Genomic DNA, 20968 nt, shown 5'->3' with positions numbered 1-20968 from the left:
CAATAGGTAAATGTGGCATGGACAGTAAAACATAAAATTTAATGTGAACAACATAGTGTGTGTGGAGAGAGATTTAAAACAAGAATTAAAGAAATATTAGGGCATTGGTTGAACATAAAAAGATAAAGAAAATATTTATTACATTTCTAAAGGAAATGGGAATACATATTCAAGAATATAGTTTAATTAGGTAAAACAGATACTCTGGTTTACACTCCAGCACAGTAGATGGCGATAATACAAAAACAAAAAACAAGAAGAAAAAGATGTTTTGGCACCACTTCGCTTCCAAACTGGCGCGTTCACGTACCTGATCTCCCATTGAAACTATCCTGGACTTGTAAGTTGTGGAGCGCGGTAAGTGATGAGTACCACTGAGTATCTCTTATTCTTGTGTTTATTTTAGTTGATATAGTTTATACGCATCACTAGGGAGACGAAAGCGTCATTAAAGGAGGTGGAAGTTACCAGTTTATTAACATAGATTGGTTACGTTAAGCTAGCTAGCTAGCGTTATTGTTAGGCTTAAGTTGGTTTTATTTTAGTGGTAATAATGGCACTAAGTAAATCTTAGCTGATTTCTAACTTGCGTGTAGTGTCAACGTGCGTATTGGAGAGTTTCGCTTAACACTTTGCTGCACAACAGTTGAAGCATTGGAATGGATTTGTGAATACGAAGTTTCTGCGTAAGCAACGTTGCTTACGTACGAAGCATGGGTGAATAATGTCTTGTTGAAATGACTGCATCCTGGTGCAGAGCTGAAAGCTGGCCAGATGGCGGAGTGGAACGCTTTCTACCAGAATGAGGACGAGGAGCAAGAACAAGAGGAAGCGGAGCTGTCTGGAGGTAAAACCGGACCACGTCCATGTCTGAGCCAGCTGCCTGCCAACACTCTGATATGTCCAGATCCATACCTGAGTCCAGTGAACTAATCGTCTTGATTTAAACAACAACAAAAACAGATTGACGTAGGTTAATATGGTGGAAATGGTCGTCAGAAAATGGGTCACTATTAAGGTCATAAAGTTCTGCAACAAATTCCTAAGGTACTACACCATCACTTGCGCCAAATTCTGATTTGAATGTTGTAGCTGAAGTCGAGACTCAATAGACCAGACAACATTATTCCAATTTTGTTATGATCAAATATTTTTAAGTTGTGAATTTCATCTCTTTATCTGATGGAGAGAGACCCAGTGTGCTCTTCTGCTGCTGTAGTTCATATTTAGCTTAAGAGATTATATTCTGTGCACCTTGCTTGTGACAAACGGTTATTCTTTGATATACCTCCAGACTGCACATATGTGTGCTGTGCCACACAGTAGCATATTTGACATTCCCCAACATATAGCTCTAACTTAAAGCGCAGTCTTTCCTCAGGCACGCACTTTCCATACTTCCATCCACCCCTCTCTTGAAAATAAGTTCGAGATTCTACAATCACAAGGTTATGGTGACATCACAAAATGCCACTAATCAATCTAGCATTTTGGCTTTTTTTATTAAGTTTCTCTTTTTAAAGTGTTTATTCGTGTTCTTTATGATGACAGCACCCTGGATTTTAGAAAAGTTGAAGGCAAAATATTGCAAACCAAAGCACGTGTCTGTCTATGACAGGAGATTACAAAGTGTCAGGCAGAGACAGCCTGGTCTTCTTGGTCGACGCTTCAAAGGAAATGTTCATCAAAGGCGAAGATGGACAACCCTCTAACTTTGACATGACCATGCAGGTAAGAACTTCAGCTTTTTTTCATCCTGTTGATATTCTGTTACTTCTGTATTCCCTTAAAACAACTAAAAACTCACATCTTTATGTGTTTTCAGTGAAACATTCTTGAAATCTTTTCAAATATTCAAGTTGCTGAGAAGAATTCATCCGCATCTCGTGTTGCCGTAGGTCGTGCGGAGCGTGTACACCAGTAAGATCATCAGCAGCCACCGGGACCTGGTGGCTCTGGTGTTTTACGGCACAGAGCAGAGCAAGAACCAGAGGAACTCATTCAAACACGTTTACGTGTACCACGATCTCGACGAACCAGGTCAGAGGTCGCACGGCGACGAAAAGGGGAAAGTTACAGCGTGAGACGTTAAACCTGTGCCCCTTCAGGTGCGAAGCGGGTTCAGGACGTGGATGCTCTGCGGGGCGAGAAAGGCGCGCAGCTGGCGGCGCAGACCCTGGGGAGCGGGGAGACGTCTCTGGGCGACGCCCTGTGGTGCTGCGCCAACCTGTACAGCGACATCAAGCTGCGGCTCTCGCACAAACGCCTCATGATCTTCACCTGCAGGGACGATCCACACGGGGGCGACAGCACCAGGGACCGACAGGCCCGCACCAAAGCCAGTGACCTGAAGGAGACCGGTCAGTTTGGAGAAAAAGCTGCCTGTGTTTATATGGTTAGAAAAATGTCTTCTGTCAAGAAATTACATTAGGTTGCTGACTTCCTTTATAGGAACTATTCACATATCCATCAAATTGATGCCTAGCTTTTATTTTATGTTCCTTGGTTTACTTGTTTACTTACAGGTATAAATCCCAAATAGCTTTGTTGTATCAGATATTGCCTTTGACTTAGCCATGGATTTTCCATTTCTCAACTTGAATTTTCATGTGTATTTTGACTTATTGTCACATTTTCCTCCAACGATCCCCTGGTAGAATTCATGGTGGATTCAAATTTACAGTATCTAGGTGTCTAAATATGGTAGGAAAACCCCCATAAGAACGTGCAGCTGGTAAATCAAAGCTGTTTTCTAAGTTCACAGCAGCATCTGACACACAAACAGTTTACAGTTTCTTGTTTGATCAGCCTGTCTGATCCGACCCGACTCCTCCGGGTGTTCTCAGGTGTTCTCATCGATTTAATGCACCTGATAAAACCGGGCGGCTTCGACGTGTCGCTCTTCTTCCGGGACATCGTGAGCCCGCCCGAGGACGACAGCGAGCTCGGCCTGCAGCTGGAGCCGTGCGACAAACTGGAGGACCTTCAGAAACGGGTCCGAGCCAGAGAGACCAAAAAGAGAGCCTTGGCCAGGTGACAGGAAAAAAAAAAGAAGTTTTTTTTTCTGTTTCTACACAGAAAAAACATCTGTCTCCATTTTGCCCTTTACTTGTACTAGATCAAATAGTAGCAGACTGGCAACTGTGTAGTATTAGTACAAATAGGACATAGACAGAACATAATCTGCAGTTCAAACCAGATATTTACATACACTGATGACTTTTTGTCATTATTCATTAAGCCAAAACTGTACAAAAAATTATATTAAAAAAAAAAAGAAGGTAAAAACAACAAACAACAATTTTTTCTGTAAACCCAAAACTCTCAAGCGGCGTTCACACCCTGCCCGTCCCTGTGCTGTGTTGTTCAGGTTAAGCTTGACTCTTGGTGAGGGTCTAAACGTAGCGGTGGGTGTGTACGCAACTGCGGTGTCGGCTCGGAAACCCGCCTCCGTCAGACTGTACCGGGAAACCAACGAACCGGTGCGCAGCAAAACCCGCACCTTCCACACGCAGACCGGCAGTCTGCTGCTGCCCAGCGAGATAAAGAAGGCCCAGGTATGTGGCAGCTGGGTTTAAATATGAATGAACTTCTTTAAATGAAATTATTAGCATTGTTTAGCTGTAATGCTTAGGACCATTTCTGAAAGCCTGATGGGGCTTATGTGGGCCAAAGCCCGGTCCCAAAAAATACGTTGTTCTTTACTTCACATGTTGTGTGCATTAGTAACATTTTCAGGCTATTTGTAATTTAGAATAATAATAAAAGAAACAAAGCTATGGCAGAAAGTAACATTTTATTTCAGCTCAAAGAAAATCCGATGTAAATAATTATTTTATTTTAGGTGTAAAGATGCAGTTAGTCAACGTGGGGCGTGGCGCTGCTCACCGCCTCGTCACCACTGTATCGAACTCAGCTCAGGTGGCATAGTGGCATGCTATGTATCTTTAATTGTGTTCTAAAAACAAAAGTTCTACAACTCACCCTAAAGAATCTGAGAAACGTTACTGCAGACATCAATTCCTTCAGATGTTTTCTTCCCCTCGGCATCTTCATCTTCTTTTAAACCACTTAAATACAATCCTTTGGTAAGCTAAATGCACGCTTCGCACTTTGAGCTCACATCACGGCAAATGACGACCACTAGGGGGCGTCAGCTGACCACAGTTTGGGAGAGACAGGTTGAGAGGTATGGGGTGAGTTAAGTTTTGTTTAAGGGTTCGGGTAAATGTCTGGGTTAGACATAAATGCAGTTATTAAAATGAATGGACAGGGTAAAATACGGGTAAAAATACTGACTTGTGTGTGTTGTAGGTGTACGGTAGGAAACAAATAGTGATGGAGAAGGATGAAGTGGATGCCATCAAGAAGTTTCACGACCCGGGACTGTTTCTGATCGGATTTAAGCCAATGGAAAAACTCAAACTGCATCATCACATCCGACCTTCTGTCTTCATCTACCCTGAGGAGGGCGAAGTGAAAGGTAGAACTGTGGATCTGTTCTGATATTTTACGTAGTTTAAAAGCTCCTCTTATCTTCTGTCTGCATTTAAGGGAGTAGACTTGACTCCTCAGACTAGCCAGCAGCAAACACATAGATACTTGATTGTGTTTTAAAATGCCACTATGTGTCTTGAATATACATAACACTGCCCCTTTAAAACTGTTTTGTTTTCTTTTTTTGCGTGTTTGTTGTTGTTTTGCTGCTCCAGGAAGTGCCTGTCTGTTCTCGGCCCTGTTGAAGAAGTGCATTGAGAGAAACGTCTTTGCTCTGTGTCGCTCCGTCTTCCGCCGAAACTACCCACCCAGATTTGTTGCCTTGGTGCCTCAGACGGAAGAAGTCGACGAAGGGAAGGTCCAGATCACACCTCCAGGTCAACAACCGTTGGCATTCTCGTATTTGCTGTGAATCTTGGTGGTTTTAGCATCGCAAGAACCCAAAAGATTAAACCTAGATCAGGAAATTGAAGTAATAAATGGAGTTTCTGATAGTGTTCATATTATGGTTTTTTTTTTTTCCTACGATGGATGTATGTCGATCTACTCTCTGCTCCCGTCATCAGGTTTCAATGTCATCTACCTGCCGTATGCCGACGACCTGCGAACTCTCGATCCTCCTAGATGTCCGCCGGCCTCACAAACACAGGTTAACAAGATGAAGGAGATCATCCAGAAGCTCCGCTTCAAGTACAGGTCAGTTTATGAAGACACAGATTTTAGAAAAATCCTCACATGTAAAATATATTTCTTACACTTCTGCTGTTAGCAAGCAGTTTTGCCAGATTCTAGTTTTCTCCCAGAACATTTGAGAAGCTTGGAGTATACAGAGGGAGGGAGCTGCCGGTAATCATGTCACCAGTGTGTTTTTTTTTTTTTGTTTGTTTGTTTGTTTGTTTTGCTGTTTTGAGTTTCAGAAGTCCATAATTTTCAAATTTTGTGCCTCCAAAATTTCTACGTTTTTTTTTTTTTCTTTTCATTTTAATTTATTTTTATTGATTGCACTTTTTTCAGGGGGGAATTCATTTATATTAATTTATTTTGGTCTGTTTGCAGTGCCCTTGACATGCCGTTGTATAGATGTGATGACATCACATTATACTTCCTTTCTTTATTCTATTTACTGTAGTCCTCTACATAAGCTGCTTCCTTCCTCCTCCATGTCATGCAGGAGTGATGCGTTCGAGAACCCAGTCCTGCAGCAGCACTTCAGGAACCTGGAGGCCCTGGCTCTGGACATGTTGGCTCCAGAGGACATCGAGGATCTCATCAGTAAGAAGCCGACTACTTTACTTTCTGTTCCCCACATTCAGTTCTTCTATCTCAACTCTCTAACCTTCTTTCTTCTACATGTGTTTTTTTTTCTTTCTTTTTTCTTTTCCCACACCTCAGTGCCTAAAGTGGACCAGATTGACCAGCGGCTCGGCCCTCTGGTGGACGAGTTTAAGGATCTGGTCTACCCTGCCGGGTACAACCCAGAGACCAAACCAGCTCCCAAACGGAAAACGGGTTAGACCCTCGATTCGGTTTCCGCTGCCGTACTTCAGATCAGACGCCGTTTCCAGCCTGATGGTGTCTTTCTCTCTGCGTGCAGCCGATGGCGGAGCCGGGGCCGAGAAGAAGCCCAAAGTGGGGGCAACGGCGGATGAGCTGAAGGCCCACATGCAGAACGGCACTCTGGGAAAGCTGACTGTGACGGTGCTGAAGGAGGCCTGCAAGCAGTTTGGGATCAAAACCACCGGGACCAAGAAGCAGGATCTGATAGATGCTCTGAACGAGCGACTGGGTTCATGAGGACGCTATCAGACGCTTTCAGATGTTCAGGGAGGTTGTTTTTTTTTTATGCGCTGGATTAGAGAAGTAGTGAAAGTTAAGTGGAAGAATAAGCTGAACGTCTTCACTTGTATTGTGAAAATCCCAGATCTTCTTTTCCAGGCGGAACCACTGGCGCACGCCTGTAATTAAACAGACAACAAGTGATGATTATTGATAATGTGTTACATTAAAACGTTTCTTTATAAAAGCGACTCTTATTTTTTGTATTATTTCAAACTGAAAGAGATCGTAGGTCTCAGGCAGCATTTCCAGTTCTGCCAGAAAAGAAGGCGCGACACACCTGGAGGCGTTCTGGCATCTCCATTCAGATTAATAATTCAGAAGCGCTGATCGTGTTGAGGGAGCGTCTCCGCGCTCAGCAGGAAGGAAACATCCAGCGTGTGAGCTGTGTCAGAACCAGACGACGTTCCTCAGGAAGGTTTACTCCAACACACATACACATACACACACAAGGTAACGACTCTTCAGATCCCTTTTACTGTTCAGAAAGGCAAACATGGACTTTGTGCTTGGTTGATCTTTGCTTATTGAAACCATGCGTTTCTGGATTGTTGCTTCAAAATAAAGGTGTGAGGTTTGTGATGTGTGTTTGTGCTGTTTTTGTAAAGACTGATGCTGAAATGGAGTGTCAGTGTGAGAACAACGCCGAGGCTGCCCCTGCTGGTAGGAAACTAAAGTTTGCAAGAAAAAAAAGCCATTATTTAAACATGTCACAGTGTAGAAATTGACTTTACCTCAGAAGGCCTTGCATATAAAAGATGCTGCAATCGGTCTAATTATGGAATGCTGTGTGACTCGTGATACATGTGAAGACACACACACACACACACACACACACACCTCTACATAATAAGTGGGAAATAGCAGTGCTGTAGTAATAACCCTTCTTTATTTGGTGTAGGCTGGTTCATGGGAGGCAGCAACGTCCAGATGGGAGGCTTCGCTGTGGTGGGCTACCTTCTCTACAGATTTTCACAAAGTCAGTCGCCACGACGACCTCGCATATTCACAATCTCATTTTAAACAAACAAACAAAAAATACTCAAAGAGTAGCTGTGTTGTTCTGCTAATGTGTCTTTTGCTGAAGTCTGGAGCTTGGACACAGTGCATGTGTGTGTGGTGGTCTGATCAATGTCCAAATTTAAATCACATCAAGAGGTTATGACACAACCTTACACATACTGAATGTGGTAACAAATCATGCAAAGAGTGAAACAAAAGATTTAGTAGATGTTTAAAGTTTTAATTAAAGCATATTTGCCTGTTATGGCCTTTGCCATCAAATGTATCATTTCCTTTATCAGATACAGTAAAATCCCACGAAAATACATAGAAGTTTGTGATTGTAACGTCACCAAATGTGACAAAACTTCAGACACTTTTAAATACTGGCACAATTCCCCTTATTTTCTATTTCATGATACAAGGATTGATAATATATTATAATAAAGGACTAAGGTGAGTATTATATGGAATTCTTTGACGGTGTGAGTAATTTTTATCCAGATGTTTTAAGCCGTTTGGTTTTCCTGCAGCTCTCCCAGTGCTGATCCGTTGGCCGATCCGTTTCTTCTGCTACATAACCGGTGAGTTTTTGTTATTTGTTTTTCCCTCTGACATCTTGACGAAGTTTGGCCGGAACCAAAATCACAAGGCAAACATTTTGTTGGTCCTGCCTCAGGTCTGTCAGCTCTTTGGGGCTGGGTGAGCCGCCTGGTCGGAACCTTCCGCGGTACGAACTATAAGTCTTATTCCCAGTGACGAGTTTCCATACGAGAAGTTAAAGCAGCCTAAATAAAATGCTTTTACTTTTCTCCTTTTTGTCTCAGGAATCAAGAACCTGTTGAAATGGGTTTCTCGGGTTTGGCGGTTTCTAGTCGGTGAGCTCCTCTTCCTCTTCTGTAGGGTGATATTTCAGTGTTTCATAAATTCAAGTCAAAATGAACTAGCAGCTATTCCAGCAACATAAACACAAAAGACTGTAATTACAACTTAGACTAACGTCTTCATTTGATGTGTCCTCAGCATTTTCCTCCAAACTCAAGTGGATGGTTCCCATCATCAGAGCCATCACAGGTCATTATACTCTTCTTTATTGTTTTAAATTGTGTGGTAATTTCCCAAGGGTTCTCCTTACCTCCGATAATCCTCCTCATTTAGGGGGAAACACGCACTTATATTTTGAAAAGTAAATCTACTTTAATGTTTTTACAAAGGTATTTAAATTTCTGATAATGCGTTGCCAATTTACTGACAAAAACAGAATGTGTCCTTCCAAAATAGCAAACTTTGTAAGAATACTATTCAGTCTTCCAACTGGATTGACAGTAATTACTTCCATCATTGCAAATATATAAACTAAGAAAATGTTTTACGTCAGTGAGTGTATTTGCAATCACACCTCCAGCCCTTTTATTTCCTGAAAAGCTCTAATTATAGGGTCTACTAACAGTGGTGGCTCTTGCATGAATGTGACCTGGGTGAGCTCGTCCGTCTGCCCCGACACCCCAACAACTTTCCAACAACATTGTTTAAGCATTTACACTAAAACTTCTCACGTCTACAGGATCGTCTGATGATGGACCACAGATCAGTGGCACTTCAAGGGAGTCAGATTTGAGGTTGATCTTCCTGGGGCCAAACGTAGCGGACCGAAACATCATAGCAGACGATTTGTTAGCAATAGGCAGCAACAAGACGAGACCATTCAGCAACGTGGTGAAGAAGGGCATCAAGCAGAGCACGGTGCTGGACGGCAGAGAGATTACAGTAATCAACACCCCCGATGTTTTAGGGTCGTCAATGGGGAACGCAAGCCGCGCCAGGGAGGCCCTAAGGAGCCTCCAGCTCACTAGTCCCGGCCCGCATGCCTTTCTGCTGGTTATCAAGGCTCAAAGCTCCGGCGAGTCGGTTGGCCAGGACCTCACCCGAGCCGTTCAAGGCGCCCTTGAACTGTTTGGAGAGGGAGTCACGGGATACATTATCCCGGTGATCTCTTATGTGGACGGCAGACAAAGCTTCACCATGGATGAGCTGCTGGAGGGGCTGGAAAAGGCCTGCTCTATCTGTGGTCAGAGTCCAGAGCTTGTGGACAGCAGCGCATACGTTCCACCTACAGGAAAGTATTCAAGTCGAAGGTCTAAAGACTGCGCTTACAGAGATCTGGTTGAGCGTGTGTTAGATGTAAAGGAGAACAGGGGCCATTTTGTCCATGAGGTGTACAAGAGGGAGGTCGAGCTGAGGGAGAAGCTGCTGGATGACATGTCCTCCGCACTGGCTCAACAACTGGGCCACAGGTAGATAGGGGAACTACACGGCGAGAGGTGTTGGAGCGTTTGTTAGCCTTGGCTAAAGAAAATTTTAAAAACATATATATATGTATATTTCCATTTGCCCTGTGGTTTTGTCAGTATCTGTGTTTCCATCGAAAATGTGTGTAAAACTTTGTCAATGTTCTGATAATGTCGAAAAAACACATTTGTGATAGTGGTGTTTGCATGAAATAACAAATGCTGTTATAAACCATGGAAATAAGTTTGTACACACAATAAGTTATTAAAAATCATCCTCCAACTACCTGTCGTCTTCTTCTTTGTGGTTTGGGCCTGTGGTAACATCCGGTTGTTGATCATGTGACTCCAGTGACTCCAGAAAAATGTCTTCATTTCCATCGCGCCAAAACTTTTTATCGAAAAACTATATATTTATTAATTGCAGCATTTCCTATAAAGCTGCAGGATGTAATTTTTATAAGGTGTTTCTTTCAGCTAATATGGCGTCTGTAGAAATGCACCACTCCCAATCAGAACTAACCAATCAAAGCGAGGAGGTGGGTCCTGGCACAAGATTAGTAAACATACTTTTTCTATTTAGAAAAAGAATCAGTGCTTTCCTGGTTTTAGAATTAGAGAAGCAAAAAATATATAATATATTGACTGGTCAAACCAGGATTAAATAATTATTCTAGTGATTATTGTTGCATCCAACCACAGTTTGTTATTAAAAAGCATTGTGTGAAAAGGGGCTTCCTAGTTTTAAGTTCTCAAAATAATCAATACAACTTGCTAACCCATACCTGGATTCATATTAACTGAAGAGGCCAAAGAGGTACACCACAGGTAAAATATAAACTGCTTATATCCTTTTAACAGATGCCCAATAAAAAAATCCTAAATTATTAATTTGCAGACAGAGGTTTGATAGGTTGTGGAGGCAGAAAAAGATTCGCCCAGGGCGCCAAAAATGGAACATCCGCCACTGTGCCTGTGGTATTAAAACATTTCTTACCTGTATAATTTTAATTTTAATCACCGTAAACAGAACCCAGGGTGTGCCTCCTCACAGTCGAGGCTTAAAGTGGAACATTTTAAGGGTTTTATTCTCAGGGGAGGAACTGCTCCTGTGCTTTCTGACGCAGCCAGGGAAACGCTACTGCGCATGCGCGTTATCTTCACGGACGGAGAAACAGACCTCACAACAGGAAAAAAAGTGTTAAAGACAAAGGACCGGACAGCCTTTAGGGAAAGCAAAAACCAGCTCAGTTAGTTTCCTAGACCGTTTTGTAGAGGTTCGACTGTCTCACCACCGGTCGGAACCGGACGGGTAAGTGTTCGTTGTGAAATAATGAAGTTAGAGGAAGGCGTTGTGTTTGTGTTGGCTGTAGAGACGGAGTTACGTAGAAAACATCCACAGGACTAACGGCGAAAAAAAAAAACTGCTGCCAACATGGATTCAATACTACAGTACGAGTGTGTTTTTAGTGTCTAAGAGCAGCTGTTCTTGGTTAGTGTGAGCGTTTGCTTTCTTATTGCTGTGACCTGTGTTTGGCTGCTGTCACATTTAGCTAGTTCTCTCTGGACAGCTTGTTTCCTCTATTCAGCACTAGCTGCTGGAGATATTTACTTTCTGCCTATTCTGAGGTCCGCTGGTCGAAAAAAAGAGTAAAGCCTATTATTGTTGTATTTTAACCATCTGCATACACCTTAAATAGATTCGGCATAGCTTTAAAGAACATTGTAGCTGATAATAAGTTGTTCCCACTTTCTTTGTTTTTAACATTTTAGCAGTTGTGCATTGCTGTGAAAAAAATTATTTGCCCCCTACAAATTTCTTCTCTTTAGCTTTATATCTCACCTAAATGTTTCAGATCATTAAAGATATATAAATATTTGCCAAATATAACAAGCAGTACATATATTATAGGGAAAAAAGCTGTCCAAGCTAACATGGCCCTACATGGATAAAAAACGACCCTTTTGGGTGACGACAGCTCTGATACAAATTCAATTAAATTAAAAGATATTTCAAAAAAATTTCCAAAAGGAAATGAAATGTTGCAATCATATGATCAAAGCATCTTCAAAGAGCGGTTGTGGACAGTGATGCTGTGAGCAGGAAGAATCTGCTGTAGCAGTCTGTCTCGCAACAAATTTGAAGAGACCTCTGACTGAAGACTGTTGGTCTTGTGACCATCATGACATGCTGACAGCAAAGACAATGTTGTACAAAAATATGTCCTGGATGACATCATTAGTCTGAACCTTATTAAATTATAGCATAACTTAAAAAGTGATTGTGTTTTTTCTGGTTGTCTTTGGGATGCACTTATAGATCGGTCCAGATTTCCTTAATTTTCTGTGATCAGCTTGTACTTGCATGTGAAACCGATCTTATCTACTTGGACAAATATCTGAAATTCAGTAGCTGCCCCCATTTTGCTCAGACGTGAGAGTCACTCCACTTTTGCTGATGTATCAACTCTGTCGCCGTGCTTAGCAACTTTTCAGACAAAAAAAAAAAGTCGACTTTTTAAAGGTCAGTAATGGGACAAAAAAACTGCAATCGGTGCACCCCTAAAAATGTGCTTAAGGGTGACAGAAAAGGAAAAAGAGATTAGATCAGAATCAATGTAGCTCAACAAAGCGGAATACTTCAAATTGCGTTCAGTATTCTAAACTGGTCGTAACATCTGCTTCCAGAGCAACGTGAGAGAAGCTTCATGTTCAGCTTTCTGGTGATGGAAAGTCCTGCAAAACGGCACGTCTGCTGACTGGAGGGACACAACGGTCAACGCACACAAACACTCACAGGATGGAGGAAGTGGAAACACACAAGAGAGGGATGACAACTTGATTTATGATTTTTATCGGAGGATCCCATTTTCCTCATACTTTTTATTTTTCCACCCCTGTCTAAATTCTGTCCTGAATTCTACTTTCTACGTCCTCTCCTGTTGAGAGAGGTGGTGTTTATTTACCTTCCACCTTCCTCTGAGAGCCTACATAGCAACACACAGACTCCTCTCTTCCCGGAGGTCGAGGGGGCTGCCATGGGAACGGCTGTCCTGCCTTCAATGTAGCGTCCTGAGGGCAGTAGTGGTGGAGCTGGAGGAGGAGGACGTGGCGGTGGTGGTGGCGGCGGCGGTGGTGAACGTCCAGGGATGGGCAGTACTCCATATCCAGCCAGCGAGTGGAAGGAGAAGGGCCGAGGCGGACTGCAGGAGCTGGGCTGCATGCCCTGGAAGGTCAGCAAGCAGAAAGCTGCCGGAGGAGGGGGGGAAGCGGTTTCAGGAGCAGCGGAGAGGAGGAGCAAGGATCCGAGGGACGGTCAGCTGCAGCAGGATCTCTCGTCGTCGTCGTCCTCCCTCTCCCCGCCGGCTCCCCAGCAGACTTCTCCTACAACTCCGGCCATATATCACGAGAAGCAGCGGAGGGAGCTGTGTGCATTGCATGCGCTCAACAACGTCTTCCAGGATGGGACAGCCTTTAGTCGGGACACCCTGCAGGAGATATACCAAAGGTGAGAGAGCTGGGTTACTAAAATGCACCAAGAATCACCTTTGTCTTGCAAAAGTGTTTATACTTCTTGAACTTTTCCACCTTTCGTCTCTGGATTTGATGAGGTACACCCACACAAAGTAGCATGTAATTGTGAGGTGAAAGGAAAATGATACATGATTTTAGAAATTATGCTCACAACAAAAAGAATGTGGGTGACGAAAGTGTGGGATGCAATTGTATCCAGCCCCACTGAGTTTGCAGCTTTAATTGCTCTCTGCAATTAAAGCTGCAAAATTTTGAGGTATAGCTGAATGCATTGAATATTTCAGCAAAATCTTTAACATGTGGATACAAGAACCCTACTTGGCACAGGCGTTCCCATGGTCTTGCTATGTATTTTGAAAAAAAAAAGAGAAAAAAAAGTTAGCCACTGAAAAATTGATGGTGGCCATTTATTCAAAACTGCTAAACACAGAAAGATATTTGAAGAAACTAAACAAAACCGCTAAACAAATAAAAACATTAGCGGAAGTCGATGCTAAACCACTAAGCAAATAAAAATATGCTAATGCTAAACAAATGAAGATATAAGGAGAAGCTAACGCTAACCTGCTAAAGACATAACATTAGCAGACGTTATTACTAAACATATAAAAGTATTAGCCAAAGCTAATGCTGAACTGCTAAACAAATGAAAATATAAAAATATACACTGAACTGATGTAGAAATGAAAACATTAGCGGAAGCTAATACTAAACCACTAAACAATTAAAAAAATTTGCAGGAGCTAACAAGAACCATTAAGATGACTGTCAGTCCAGTCTTCTTGTCCTTCCTTGACGACTGGTGTTAGACTAACAGCAGAAACCTCAGCTTCAGTTTTGGCATCAGATTTTGCAGCCTGTTATTAGTGAGTTTTGTGATTAGGATGACCATCGTTGAAAACAAATGATGTGAGATAGAGTTCATCCAAGTCATGAAAATGGGTAACATTTTATGCAAATAACTGGTTTAAAAGGCAGAAAAATGGCAGCCATGGCCGTCATCCTGAAATCTAAGTGGCTGCAATCGGTGCACCGATATCGGTATGACAAACGTGCATCCTGAGGGTTGAGCAAACAAAGTTTTATGCTTGTATCCACACTTGACAGATGCTTACCTGTTCTTCTTTGGGTTAAAACAGTGAGAATCAGTGTTCTAAGGTTTACACTGATTCTCAGTTGGTTATATTTCTGGTATTTGACTGGCCATTCTTACAAAGGATTTTTTTCATATCTTGTCATATCTTGTGAGCATATCATATCTAGAGCAGGGCTTTGCAACCTTTACAACCTGAAGAGCTGCTGTGGTCTCACGGCAGCCAAATGAAACTGATTTAGAGTCTTGGTTTTGCTCTTCAATAAGTCATGTTAAAGGTGTAAAAAGGGCTGTGTTCAAATGCACATTACACTTTACACACTTATAATTAGCAAAAATTAGAAAGCCATGTCTTCTTAGTTAGGCACAACTTTGTGTTGATGACATAAAATCCCAATAGAAACCTTTGATGTTAGCAAGTAAACATGACAGACTGTGGTTGATTTCTCGTTTTCAACACGTTGCAGGCTAAGTCCCAGCACTATGGTGACGCCTCACAAAAAGAGCATGCTGGGAAACGGGAACTATGATGTGAATGTCATCATGGCGGCATTGCAGACCCGAGGGTTTGAGGCAGTCTGGTGGGATAAAAGAAGGTACGTATGTCATTTAAATCCAAGTCCAAATGTACAAAACACTGCAGATTCCAAATATGCAATTATTTATCAAACGACGACAAAGCCACAATGGTATGAACAGTCACAGACACTTTGTGCTTTCAATTTAGCCATTTCTAAAGTTTGTCAAAACATTTCAATGGATGTCATGTTTCTCTGGGAATAGTTGGACATTAGCTCTGACACAGTCCAGGTTTGCATACCAGCTTGTCGTTGAAACAAGTCGTGTGAGGAATGGATATGCAGGGTTTGTTTCCAGGCTGTAGTATGTTGGATGAGCCACTTGCTGGCTGTCTGTGAAGACCCAAACACTGTCAGAACATCGGCTGATTAATCTCAGACTCGGTTCCTCTGCTCAGGTCAGAACTGATCAGGTGACATGGTTCTTTGTGGACTTGGACCCAGACACACTAAGTGGAAAGTGTTGCAAAACACACCAGGGGGCTCTTGTTGTCCAGTCGAAATTATAGGATTTATAAGTACAGTGTCTAAGTTTTATTGCCACAGAAGCAAAAGAAATTAGAAAAAAAATTCACAGATATATCAATTGATAAATGGTTGAATAACTTGTGTTAAGATTTTTATGCTTCTCACTTGGTTTTTGCTCAGCACAGTAATCTAAAACAATACTTTCAATTCAGTTCATTTATTTGGGCCAGTACACCACAAATGTTTTCGTCCTTCTGAATATTGATTTTAACAGTATATATAAATATGTATTTTTCTCCATTAAGAGGGTGAAAGTCCTGTCTCAGAGGACTTGTTTCACAAATGATTAATCGTTTCACAAATGATTAATTGTTTCATAAAGAGAGTTCCTCACATTGGAAAGGAAGGTTATTTTTATTTTTATTTTAACTTTAATTTTTTTTTCTTGCTCCTGATCTGCTTTTTTTGACCTATAGTTAAGCTGAAGAAACAATTATTTTAGTAAAGCTATAGCCAAAAGAAAAACTTTTAACATCAGCATGCGAAAAACTCAATCCTTTCTGCTTGACTTGGTATCAGGACCGTGTACAACTGATCTGTTGATTATTTTTGGATTAACTAGTTGGTAAAGATGACATTTTGTACAGAATGTGAACCAGGTGAAATCAAAACACCCTCTTGAAAAGTTCTGGGTAGGACAGATTAACAGACAAATGCATATCTTTTTATCTTAAATGCAAAATATTAATATTTTTCGTGAATTACTGCTCTGACTGTGTTGTCTTTACAGCAAATTGCCTCTTTTTGAGTCTGCATACGATTTATCGATTACTAAAACGGTTGACGATTATTTCAATAACTCATCTGATTAATCGTTTCAGCCCTGTTGTGATTCTACTTCTGAATAATGTAAAACAACTACCAGAATGAATCTTTAGGAACTCTAAGAATTACACATAGTTATTTTTGGGGTAAAATCTCCAAAGAGGCCAGTTGTGTTGGTTGGAGGTTCACTTTCTGAGCTGTTGGCGAAAAACCAGTTGCGTGTTTCCGTTCGAATTATAAATATCCTGCAGCACCAAACCAAATAAATCTAACTGGTTTGTTGAAAATAAGGCAAACATTGACATGAATAATAAAATAGTCAAGCCCCCAAAAATTCACAAGCTATAAATATGTGTTGTGCCACACATGATGATCTTCTAGTCTCTCTCCAGTAACTCCAGTTTGTTTTGAACACACCTGTAATCATCACAGCAGGATGTGGATGCATTTATCAAATGTATTGTTTCTTGGATTGACATCACTGTCTAAAACTAGACCAACAAAAACCTTTATCTCTGTTTGAGTCCTAGTTTAGATCCAGTGGTGAAACTGCATCTCTCTGTAATTGAGATTTTTCTTGTGTATTTGTAGTCCATGTTCCGCTGTTGTCTTAGTTTATTTCCCAGAATGATCCTTGGGGGGGTTGGGCAGAGGCCGCAGAGCCAAAACATAAACACTTTTACTCTGGTCCACATGTTTGGTTGATTTTTTTTTTCTTTTTTTTCCCCTCATATTTGTTTCTAATCTTGACTCTTGAGGACAGGAAACTTCTCAACCAACTCGAACATCTGCATTCTTCACTAAAATCCTAAATGTAAACAGGAGGTCTGCTCTTCAGAGGCTCTGCTTCCTCTGCTGAAACTACATCAGCTTAACAGCCGCGTCTTCAAAGATCCATCAGTTTGCCTTTTTTTTATTATCAGTATTTGTGCTTTCTTAATTATCAGTCTCACAGGACTGCTAACGGAATCAGGAGTCTCTGCCTTTTTCTGTGAAAATGAGTTTCTGTCTTTGTAGCCTGTGCTGAAACAGGAACATAATCACTGCTATTAATCAATTGACAACATAGACACGACTCTCTTTCTGCTACTTTTTTTATGCAGCACAAAGCTTGTTTGCACATTTGTTTGCGCACCACTAAAAATCTTTGAAGAGGATTTTGAACATTGGGAAGAATCCAAAAATTGATATGTTTACTGAATGCTCTGTTCCCGCTGAGCTCAGCACATTGATTTGCAGCAGCTTACAAAAATATTCAAACCCTTTTGAAATTTTCCATATTTTGTCACATTGCCACCACAAGCATAAATATATTTATTTGGAATTTAATGTGAAAGACCAACACAAAGTGGTGTACAATTTTGAAGTAGAAAGGAAATTCTACACCATTCAAAAAGTTTCTGTGGTGTGCAAAAGTATTTAGCCACACTGAGTCGATACTTTGTGGAACCATCTGTTGCTGAGTTTGAAATGAAGATTTAATTCATTTAATTTTAGTTTTCTGGGGGTGCACAGTGGTGCAGTTGGTAGAGCTGTTGCCTTGCAGCAAGAAGGTTCTGGGTTTGATTCCCAGCCCCGGTCTTTCTGCATGGAGTTTGCATGTTCTCCCTGTGCATGTGTGGGTTTTCTCTGGGTACTCTGGCTTCCTCCCACAATCCAAAAACATGACTGTCAAGTTAATTGGCCTCTCCAAATTGTCCCTAGGTGTGAGTGTGTGTGTGTGTGTGTGCATGGTTGTGTGTCTCTGTGTTGCCCTGCGACAGACTGGTGACCTGTCCAGGGTGACCCTGCCTCTCGCCCGGAGCGTTAGCTGGAGATAGGCACCAGCAACCCTCCCGACCCCACTAAGGGACAAGGGTGTAAAGAAGATGGATGGATGGATGAATTTTAGTTTTCAAAGTAATTTAAAGCGGGTCATAACGTTTTTTTTGCTTGTTGAGTTAAATGTTAACCGATTAAAAGCCAATTGTGGTACTTTGTGAAAATAGGCCTTAAGATAAAAAGACAGAATTTGGATTCCTAACTTGCATTATAAGTGGACTAGATGGTATACTTTTTAAATCAGAAAACATCATCTTAATTATCAGAGCCTCAACTTGGAGACAAGTGAAAGACGAGACTCGAGGCGAAAGATTGACTTGGACTGGAGGCAAGAAACTTAAAATCTGACTTGGACTTGGACGGGAAAAATGATTTTTGGCCAGAGTTAAAATCTCGGATTTCATTAAAAAAACCTTTTAAGTTGTAAAATCTTTGCGACGGGAAATGTCATAATGTTTTAAACTTCAAGAAGATTTCCAATGTGTGCAATATGATATTGTTGTACAGAATTACAAATGACTTCATCAAGTATGACACCACAGCATAGCATCCAAATGGTATGTTATCCATTGTGTTTTATGATGTTCTTTGCTTAAATAGCTTTTTTTTTTTCTTCCCCCAGGGATGTTGGCAGCATTGAGCTGTCCAACGTGGAGGGCTTTATCCTCAACGTGCCGTCCAACCTGCGCTGGGGGCCCCTCCGGCTGCCACTTAAACGCCAGCACTGGATTGGAGTCAGGGAGGTGGGAGGTGTCTACTACAACCTGGATTCTAAGCTACGCAACCCTCAGCCTATTGGCAGTCCTGATGAGCTCAGGTGAGAGGCAAGGTGTTCTGAGAATGTGTTCAGAACAACATCCCGCCACGTGGATCATCCGGCTCAACCATTGTAATTATTGTGATCATAATGTCATATTTGAAATAAAAATGTACAAAGCATATTAATAGGTTGAATCAATTTAGCAATACAAAAGTAACATATTTTCCTGAAAGGAAGAGGAATCTCCTGTGTGTCCCTCTCTCAGACAAGCAGGAAAAACCCTGGAATTATTTGACTGTTGTAGACAGAAAACGTAACAAAATATTATTTTACTTTTACTCACTCTGCACATTTTTACTTAGCCTCTTGAAATATTGATGCTCATTTATTTATTTATTTTTATCATTCTCGCAAGTGACTGTTTTGTTTCCTTCATCACAAACTCAGGAAGTTTCTCCGTCAGCAGTTACGAGGGAAGAACTGTGAACTCCTGCTGGTTGTCTCAGAAGAGGTGGAGGTCCACCAAACATGGCGCTCCGACGGCTGAGGGTTCAACCAGCCAATCGCATCAGCCAAACGGGCCTGTCGCAGGACGAACTGGAGACGAAGTAGCGTTGTGCACCGCCAATCGCATCGATGCACTCTTGCAGTTGTAATTCCTCCCCACCCAGCCTGTTTTTTCTTCTTCTTCTTCTTTTGGGTTTTGTTTACACGGCCATTGCTGAACACTTAGCTGATCCGAGACGCAAAGTAATGAAGGAGGCAAACACTTTATACAGCGAATCAAAGAATCACAACTGAGACTATTCTGTTCCTTTTTATATTTCGATGCTTATTTTTTCTGTCTTGCCCTTTTCATTTTCCCAAATTTCTAAAGTTGTGAGAATTTTGGACCTAAGGAAAATGCAGATTTTTATGTTTATTCTTTTTTCCTCCTCTTTTTTTAATGTTTTATTTTACTCCATATTTTCCCATCTTTCTCACCAAAGTGCACCCTCACCTCTTTTTCCCTCATCTCCATCTTATCGAATCCCAGCACAGAGAGAGAGGTTTTACCACATCGCCAACTGTGTGTGTTTCAGCAATTCCCTACACTTGTGGCACCGACTCACCCTTTACTGTAGAATCTTTGTCAATGCAACACTTTTTATATTATGACAACAAAGCAATGCAACACTCAGGCCAAGTACTCCCTCTAGTGGATATTTGCTCCAGCTTGCTTGTATCGATGATCACCTAGTCGTGTTTTTAAATTTCTTCTCACTGTATAGACGCTTCTGTAAAGGAAAGAAATATGTTATTTGTTTAAGACTTATTGCACTACACACAAACATTGCCTGTCAGTAAAGAAATATATATTTTGGGTTTGATGCTAAAACTCTCTTCCTCTTCGGATCAAATGCAGCAAAATGCATCTACTAATTCAGGAGGATAATTTTCATGCTGTGAGTCATGCTGACTTCAGATTTAACGTTTACCTGCAAAACCTTTTACTGAGTGAATTTATTTACTCCTACTGACCGAATGATCAACGGTAAAAATCACGACTGTACACTAAAGGTTTGGACGCTAGCTCTTTATCACTCAAATGCCTCCCTTTGTCCTGATTTGTTGTTGCCAGAGTTTTGTTTTTTTGCCTCAGTGACTTTTCCAAAGGGTCCCAATCACAGCAGCCCTCTGTAGCACAGGAACTCAGCAGATAAAGGGCTTTTCCTCATCTTCCTGTAGTTTTTTTTTTTTTTCCCCATATATGAAAAGCAGCCAAACACAGCTTTAAAAGGAAATCACTGACTGTCTCAGCAAGTTATTGACTGTAATCGGAGGAATCTCGGTCAAAGGAAGTAGTTTTTAAAGCGTAGTTGAGTGAAGAAAGTTATTTGCTTGTAAACCTGAAAAGACCTGGAGAGCAAAAAAAAAAAAAAAGTTTTTGCAGGTATTAATCTAGAAAGTCGGATGAAAAGTGAAAGTTGTTGGCGATCTGGTGTCGTGTCTAAAGAAAGAAAGATTTACTGTAGTTTGTCAGGTGATTAAAAGTTCTCGTCTCCAATCGTTAAAATCTTCGTTTATACATGTTAGTGGTTGAATTGGCCTTAACTTGTTTACATAAAAAGTATGTAGATTTTGGAGTTTGGCGCCATATCAGAAAATCCAAAGGAGCAGTTTGTTATATTTGGGAGGTGAAATGGTAGACACCCTTCCATTTTTGCAGAGCAACTACTCCCATGATGAGTTTTCAATTTTTTCTGCCAAGGAATTTGTTACACTT

At 41.3% G+C, this 20968-nt stretch overlaps 3 protein-coding genes across 7 annotated transcripts; all 3 read left to right on the top strand.

Annotated features, from left to right (window-relative positions):
* Positions 1–250: 250 nt before the first annotated feature.
* On the top strand, positions 251–6520 carry xrcc6 (X-ray repair complementing defective repair in Chinese hamster cells 6). 3 transcript variants are annotated; one of them, XM_007559924.2, is made up of 13 exons: positions 251–357; positions 758–847; positions 1619–1731; positions 1899–2040; positions 2109–2360; positions 2847–3033; positions 3371–3557; positions 4315–4483; positions 4713–4874; positions 5064–5193; positions 5669–5769; positions 5890–6006; positions 6092–6520. In XM_007559924.2, exons 2-13 carry the CDS (start codon positions 775–777, stop codon positions 6289–6291), a joined length of 1833 nt encoding a protein of 610 aa, XP_007559986.1. In that variant the 5' UTR covers positions 251–357; positions 758–774; the 3' UTR covers positions 6292–6520. The 3 variants fall into 3 exon arrangements, with proteins under 3 accessions (XP_007559986.1, XP_016530880.1, XP_016530885.1); XM_016675394.1 differs by lacking the exon at positions 251–357 and having other exon boundaries at positions 510–847; XM_016675399.1 differs by lacking the exons at positions 251–357; positions 758–847 and adding an exon at positions 867–1047.
* Positions 6521–6619: 99 nt separating this feature from the next.
* LOC103143404 (GTPase IMAP family member 4-like) lies at positions 6620–9909 on the top strand. Of its 3 annotated transcripts, XM_016675421.1 has the most exons (8): positions 6620–6786; positions 6942–6996; positions 7235–7312; positions 7869–7919; positions 8015–8065; positions 8163–8213; positions 8359–8409; positions 8900–9909. In XM_016675421.1, exons 2-8 carry the CDS (start codon positions 6954–6956, stop codon positions 9631–9633), a joined length of 1059 nt encoding a protein of 352 aa, XP_016530907.1. In that variant the 5' UTR covers positions 6620–6786; positions 6942–6953; the 3' UTR covers positions 9634–9909. The 3 variants fall into 3 exon arrangements, with proteins under 3 accessions (XP_016530907.1, XP_007559998.1, XP_016530908.1); XM_007559936.2 differs by having other exon boundaries at positions 6620–6996; XM_016675422.1 differs by lacking the exon at positions 8359–8409 and having other exon boundaries at positions 6620–6996.
* Positions 9910–10765: 856 nt separating this feature from the next.
* josd1 (Josephin domain containing 1) lies at positions 10766–20697 on the top strand. The gene is made up of 5 exons (XM_007559911.2): positions 10766–10935; positions 12312–13131; positions 14718–14846; positions 18565–18759; positions 19150–20697. The coding sequence occupies exons 2-5, from the start codon at positions 12773–12775 to the stop codon at positions 19247–19249; spliced, it is 783 nt and encodes a 260-aa protein (XP_007559973.1). The 5' UTR covers positions 10766–10935; positions 12312–12772; the 3' UTR covers positions 19250–20697.
* The last annotated feature ends 271 nt before the right edge of the window (positions 20698–20968 follow it).

This window comes from Poecilia formosa, unplaced genomic scaffold, assembly GCF_000485575.1.
Source record: "Poecilia formosa unplaced genomic scaffold, Poecilia_formosa-5.1.2 Scaffold4, whole genome shotgun sequence".
Classification (NCBI taxonomy): Eukaryota; Metazoa; Chordata; class Actinopteri; order Cyprinodontiformes; family Poeciliidae; genus Poecilia; species Poecilia formosa.
Note: the sequence above shows the minus strand (reverse complement) of the source record. Positions and strands in the feature narration are given on the sequence as shown.

What these genes read in the sequence shown, in the direction of transcription:
- xrcc6 (XM_007559924.2), top strand. Translation starts at nt 775, where the DNA reads ATGGCGGAGTGGAACGCTTTCTACCAGAATGAGGACGAGGAGCAAGAA. An exon ending in AAAAAGAGAGCCTTGGCCAG is followed by an intron (nt 3,034 to 3,370) that starts GTGACAGGAAAA and finishes TGTGTTGTTCAG; the next exon opens with GTTAAGCTTGACTCTTGGTG. An exon ending in TGAGGAGGGCGAAGTGAAAG is followed by an intron (nt 4,484 to 4,712) that starts GTAGAACTGTGG and finishes TTGCTGCTCCAG; the next exon opens with GAAGTGCCTGTCTGTTCTCG.
- LOC103143404 (XM_007559936.2), top strand. Translation starts at nt 6,915, where the DNA reads ATGTGTGTTTGTGCTGTTTTTGTAAAGACTGATGCTGAAATGGAGTGT. An exon ending in CCTGGTCGGAACCTTCCGCG is followed by an intron (nt 8,066 to 8,162) that starts GTACGAACTATA and finishes TTTTTGTCTCAG; the next exon opens with GAATCAAGAACCTGTTGAAA. An exon ending in GGTTTGGCGGTTTCTAGTCG is followed by an intron (nt 8,214 to 8,358) that starts GTGAGCTCCTCT and finishes ATGTGTCCTCAG; the next exon opens with CATTTTCCTCCAAACTCAAG.
- josd1 (XM_007559911.2), top strand. Translation starts at nt 12,773, where the DNA reads ATGGGCAGTACTCCATATCCAGCCAGCGAGTGGAAGGAGAAGGGCCGA. An exon ending in GTCTGGTGGGATAAAAGAAG is followed by an intron (nt 14,847 to 18,564) that starts GTACGTATGTCA and finishes TTCTTCCCCCAG; the next exon opens with GGATGTTGGCAGCATTGAGC. An exon ending in GGCAGTCCTGATGAGCTCAG is followed by an intron (nt 18,760 to 19,149) that starts GTGAGAGGCAAG and finishes TCACAAACTCAG; the next exon opens with GAAGTTTCTCCGTCAGCAGT.